General features: G+C 48.3%; 1 protein-coding gene across 1 annotated transcript in view; it reads right to left on the bottom strand.

The window, feature by feature from the left end:
* TMEM131L (transmembrane 131 like) overlaps positions 1–5,743 on the bottom strand; it is a 157,684-nt gene extending 151,941 nt beyond the window's left edge. Inside the window, exons 1-2 of the mRNA XM_080797493.1 lie at positions 5,574–5,743; positions 4,805–4,875 (exon numbers count right to left, since the gene is read on the bottom strand). Coding sequence (XP_080653619.1) covers positions 4,805–4,875; positions 5,574–5,697 — 195 coding nt within the window. The 5' untranslated portion in view covers positions 5,698–5,743. The remainder of the gene's footprint in view (positions 1–4,804; positions 4,876–5,573) is intronic.
* Positions 5,744–6,000: the final 257 nt, after the last annotated feature.

The following is a 6,000-nucleotide window of genomic DNA, read 5'->3' on the forward strand; positions in this document are numbered from 1 at the left end:
TTATGTTGCACACCTGAAAGTAAAATAATGTTATATGTCAATTATGCCTCCATAAAAAAATTTTTAAACAAAAATTTCAAAAATACGAGTGGATATGACCATTTTTAAAAACTTCACGAAACAAATTTTTCTAATTCAAAACAAAACACAAAGGTATCTCCCTCAGACCCAGGAACTTTACCACCACAATACTTTCCTGTTCAGAATGCAAAAACTCACACAGTGACCTAGCAGCCAAGAGCATGGGCTTTGAAGCTCAGCGCCACCTCAGCGCCTCCTGGATTCAAATCATACCACTGGCCCGTTCCTTCAGCCTTGTGTTATTTTTCTAATGACTCTGTGCTCCAGTTTCCTCATCTGTAAAGTCAGGTCATAACACTTCACACTTTTAAGTATATTAATGTGAGTATTAGTAACTCATAAAGTGCTGAAACAATGCCAGTGACACTCAACTCATGTTAGGTATTATTTTTTATGTTGACAGTGGAAGTAGATTAAACCAAAAATAAATCTCTATGACAAAAAGATTTCCAAATACCAGTCAATGATTCACTGACTGGAGCAAGATGCGATTACATAATACAGTACCTGAGATAATAAAGAATTCAGATATTCAGTGTACTAGTCCCTGTCTCACTTTCTACCAGTTTCCGTTACCTATACCATCAGACTTAAGGGAGTAAGACATGAGATTTTTTTTTTAAAGATTTTTATTATTTATTCACTTGATAGACAGAGATCATGAGTAGGCAGAGAGGCAGGCAGAGAGAGAGAGGAGGAAGCAGGCTCCCCGCAGAGCAGAGAGCATGATGTGGGGCTCGATCCCAGGACACCGAGATCACGACCTGAGCCGAAGGCAGAGGCTTAATCCACTGAACCACCCAGATGCCCCAAGACATGAGATTTTTAAAGGCAGAGACTTTCTTATTTATAATTACTGTATCCCCGGGGCCTAACTGGGTTAGGCCCATGCTAAGTGTCTGCTAGATGAACAAACAAGGCCAGAAAAGCACTAAGTCTACCCACCCCAAACCAGACCAACACAATTCTGTATCAGGCAACAGCTGCTTGTACTCAGCAAAAATGTCAGTGTCCCAAATCTAACCGGAGGTGTAGGAGGCTTCTCATCTCAGCAAAGTCTGAATGGATTAGAAGAAAAAATTCTAGACTGCCATCTTGCTGCTAGCACTCATACCAAAACAAAAACAAAAACAAAGAACAACGGTAGGAAATCAACACTTAAGGCATGCCACCAGCCACCTTTGAAACTAACCTCATAAACAGGACAAGACACTGATAACTGACTCTCCTTGCCTGTGGCCACAATGGGACCACCAAGCTTAGAAGCCCAAACTCTCTTACAGGGAATCCAGTTAGGGCAAGAAGGTACAGGCAAGGCAAAGAAAAAATCCAGACACTCAAGAAACTCATAGAGAGAAATGACAACAGTGCCACTGCTGAGTTACAGGTCTGGAAGGACTGGCTCCAATGGGAACGGCAGGGCGATAGCATTTGTCCTTTCATTCAACAGATATATGTGGGGCCTGCTAGAGGGAGCATCCCAGAGCATCCCGGAGGACTGACTGGAACGACACACAAGGTCAGGAAGGGCCTGAGAGCCAGAGCAGGTCAAGGGGATCACAGAAGGGTTTGTACCTCGAAGGTGAATTGAGTACCTCAAAGGTGCATTTAGCACAATGCAGTGTCTCGCATACAGGCCATTACTTCCTGATAATAAGCTAATGAAAACATTTGTCTGGTTCCTAACCATCACCACTTTGTATTGAAGGATGGGGGAAGTAAAGTAAGAAGAGAGGAAAAATTCTGTAAATCTAAGAATAAAATTACGTTTTTTTCCTTCCTTCTCATTATTGTCATGCATAAAGTGTTTTATGTTCCTACACCAAATATTGACCACATAAAACAGCACATAACAAAAAAATACAAGTAACATAACATATCTATACACCTGTAGACATATGATAGTACCGAACTCTCGGCCCTGGAAAGCAGGAAAGCTGTCCCATGCCCTCCAGCAACCGAATCTAGGAGTCAGCTGAGAAATATACCAAAAGAATAGGTAACATACATGAAGTGCTTACTAAGTTCCAGATACCTCAGGCATTGCTGATCTTAAGGGAATTACCCCCATTTTGCGGATGAAGAAACTGAGAAAAGGGATGGTACCAGGAGTCAAATCCTGGAAGCCTATCCAGAGGGTCTTGAAGGTTATAACAATTTAATTATTATATTTGGTTTTACTAATGATGCATTTTTCTAGTCCTTGGTCACTTAAAGACCCATCAGAAAAAAAAAAAAAAGACCCAATCACCAGAAAACATTTCCAAAATAAAAAACTGTTCAAATAATTTATGGTGACAAATGTTAATATTCTATTTAATGCCACGTTCTCTGGTGCTCCCATTTCACCTATCACTGACAAATCTTAGCTTCTGCCTTGGAGTCTTCCTGACTGAAAGGAGCCCAACCTACAGATTAATTAAGCAGAAATGCTCAAATTTAAAAAACACCTATAAATACTCTTTTCAGCTGACTCCATGACACATAGGGGAGTTTTGGGGGGAAAAAAGTCAAAATACTTTGAAGAGAATCCTCTAAAAATAACTTTTTTCAGAACCCTCTGAAGTTTATACACATACGTGTACGTGTGTATACATGCAGCTTGGAGAGATCCATATGCATGTTTACACACAGTTTACATAGATAGATCCATATACATCCCCTCCCCCCACCCAGGTACACGCAGGGTAAAACAGTCTCTAAAAGACAGACATATAGACAGAGGCGAAGTATTTAGAAAATTATTGTGAATATCAGTTTCACTTTCATTATAGCTCTAATTAAAATAGCTTAGTTATAAATGCTTCTATAGTGAGTACGCCAGAAAGACAGCTTCTAAATTGTGTGCATTTTTTTTTACCAAAACAAACTGTGTTCTACATATAAACAAAACAAAACCACAAGTTATGAATTGTATAAAATAACTCTGAAAGCTATAAATAAAATCATTAATCACATCATAGGCCTTGACATTCCCATCTCTGAGCACAGAGACTCATCTTCAACTAATGCTACAACAAACGAGTGTCTATAATTTACTCTCCTTTCTGTCTGGGTTGGCTTCCAACACTAACCAGTAAGGAGCACAGGCCAGAATTGAGTAAAAAATGCAAATGCATATAGACATACACAAGTGCTTCTCAACCGGGGCAATTTTCCTCCCCAGGGACATCTGGCAATGTCTGGGGACATTTTTAGCTGTCACAAGGCGGGGTGGGGAGGGAGGAGAAAGTGCCACTGGCATCTAGTGGGTAGAGACAGAGATGCTTTAACAGCTGGGCATCTCATAGCCCCCAAGACACAGAATTCCACCCAGGACAGTCTCCACAAGACACAAGTCTCCAGCCCAGAATGTCACGGATGCTGCTTTTAAACAACTCTGACACACACAAATATAACTATATTTTTAAAAAGTAAAACTGTCAAGTTTTATACGTGGATCTCTCAGTAGAGTCATTAACGATTTCTATTTGGTTCTTTTTATCTTTCTGTATTTTCCAAACCTTCCACAATACACATCTGTTATTTATAATCAGGAAAAAAAATCCATTTGGGAATAAACTTTTAAGAGAAGGACCGACTATTTGCTCTCCATCCCGATGAGGTTTTTTTCTCAAAGGACTGGTCTCATTCAGCATGCTGGCCTTCAGGAAAGGTCCAGGAAAATTTTCCTCTAAAAATCACCTCTCTGCCTTGAAGCTGTTATTCATTAGTCCTGGTTAAAGTGAATATTCTGAATATCTCAAAACCAGCACTCTAATGCTTCACATAGGAGGGAGAAACTCAAATGTAAAACTGCACAGCCGTGGACTTACAGCTAGACATCCTGTTTTTCCAAAGAGCCACAAGAGACAACATAGAATTAAGTGCTGTCACCAATGTGGGAAGTAATGAACATTTTAAAAATTACCTCACACAAGCTGAATATTCCCTTATAATTCAACCCTCCCCTCTCCAAACAAAGAGTATTCAGGGGTCACTACTGTCGCTGCTGAAAAGCAGTTGACAATATTATATTTTAATGTGCACATTTGCAGTCAAACATTAGACGTTAAATCTTAACACAGCGCCTTGCAGAACTGTATCTACCGCAGCCCTAAATAAACCCTGTATGATGCCACGGATTCTCAATGAAATGCTAGTAATTATTTTTCTACATGCAATCCTTGTATTATATGGGGGGAGAACCCCCAAAACCTGAAATTCAAGCTGTTAAGAGGGTGTCTCTAACACGAATTAAAGGCACTTGGAAAAAATCCAAGACTACAACCTTTTAAAGTCCCATCTTCACCGCAAAGCTACTTCACGAGAATGGCAAGTGCCACTCACTAACACTTCTGCAATCAGTCTTCCTTGTTGTCCTGGAGCACAGGGCTCCGGCTCACTTAGGGACCAGGGCACACGCCCCTCGCGCACCCAGGCCCCCAGTCCGCCCTGGGGCCTGCCCTTCCCATGCACAAGGCTGCCCTGGCCGACCGCGGCCCTGCTGAGGTGGCCCGGGCTCCCACCTCCTGAACTTGGGGCGGGCGTGACTCACGCCCTGTCACATGGCACGGGAGGAGGCTGGGAAGGCCACCGTTGCCAGGTGTTCGGGCTTGGCCCGACCGTTTATTTGCCTTGCAAAGCGGCCCGAGCGCCGGGGCCGCTGGGGGGCCGACGGCCTCCCTCGCGGCCGCTCCTCCCTAGCACACCCACACCCGCCCTGTCACCTGGCCGTCCTCACCTGAGTGGGCAGTAGGAGTTCCCCTTCTTCTGCCTGCCACAGCTCCACCACGTTGGGCAAGGGCTCAATCGCTGCACGAACAACCAAAAAATACAGCGCGTTTTAATGCAAGGAAAAGAAACGCTTCCTGTTTCCCTGCCGTGCCCCCAAGCACCCGCCTCACCAAAACAAGTCACCCTCTCCTTAAAGCGCCGGCCCCCGGAGGAGCCAGCCGGGGACAAGAGCACAATGAACGGGGTGCAAGTCCGCGGCCCCCCTGTCCCGGGGTGCGTGCAAGGTCGGGGGTTCGCGTACTGGGGGTACGGAGACAGGGAAGCCGCCCCGCCGGCCACTCGGTGCTCCGCATCCCGCAGCATTTGGGGCGGGCGTCTGCGGGATGGGTCCCGGGCGGCCAGGCTCGTGGAACAAAGCTGCAGGAAGCCGGGCCGCGGCGGGGCCCCAGCGCGCGCCACACAAAGCGGGGGCTGCGCCCGGGGCGCCCGGGGCCCGCGCACAAAGGCTCCGGGGCGCGTGCGGCTAGCGGTCCGCGCCGCTGTCCCCAGGCTCCGCGACTGCCCAGCTTTCTGTTTGTCTGGGGGCAGGGGGCGCGGGAGAGGACGCTGCGGTCAGAAAATGTTATCAGCCGAGAATTGCAACCGCTTTCCTTCCTTCTCCTGCCCCTTTCCCCTTCCTCCCCTCGCCCTCTTATAGATTTCAGCAGTTCCCTAAAAGAAAGAGAAGGGGGGGCGGGGTGGAGAGGGCGAGCGAGCACAGGCGGCGCAAGGCTGACCTTGTCCCTGAGCCCCTCCCGGACGACAGCAGGGCAGGAGGACCTGGAAGACGCCCAGCAGGAGGTTCACGGCCGCGGCGGTGCGGCAGTAGCAGCCCGGCTGCGGGCGTCGGAGCCCCGCCATGCTGGTGCTCGCGCTCCTCTCGGGTGCTCGCCGCGCTCGCCGCTCGCTAGCTGGCGCCGGGGCTGCCGCGCCCCGGGCCCGCCCCCGCGCCGCCCCGCCCCGCCCCGCGCCGCCCCCGCCCCGCCCCCGCCCCCGCCGCCGCCGCCGCCGCCGCCGCCGCCGGCGCTCGGGCCCCGGGCGCGCCGCTCCCTCTGCGAGCGTGTGCGCCACAGATAGGGAGGGACGGAACGCGGCGGGGAGCGGGGGGACGTGGACAATGCGAACGCTACGGCCCAGGACGCCCCGCCCGGGCGCGGACCCCAC

Source organism: Martes martes, assembly GCF_963455335.1.
Source record: "Martes martes genome assembly, chromosome: 2".
In the NCBI taxonomy this organism is placed as follows: domain Eukaryota; kingdom Metazoa; phylum Chordata; class Mammalia; order Carnivora; family Mustelidae; genus Martes; species Martes martes.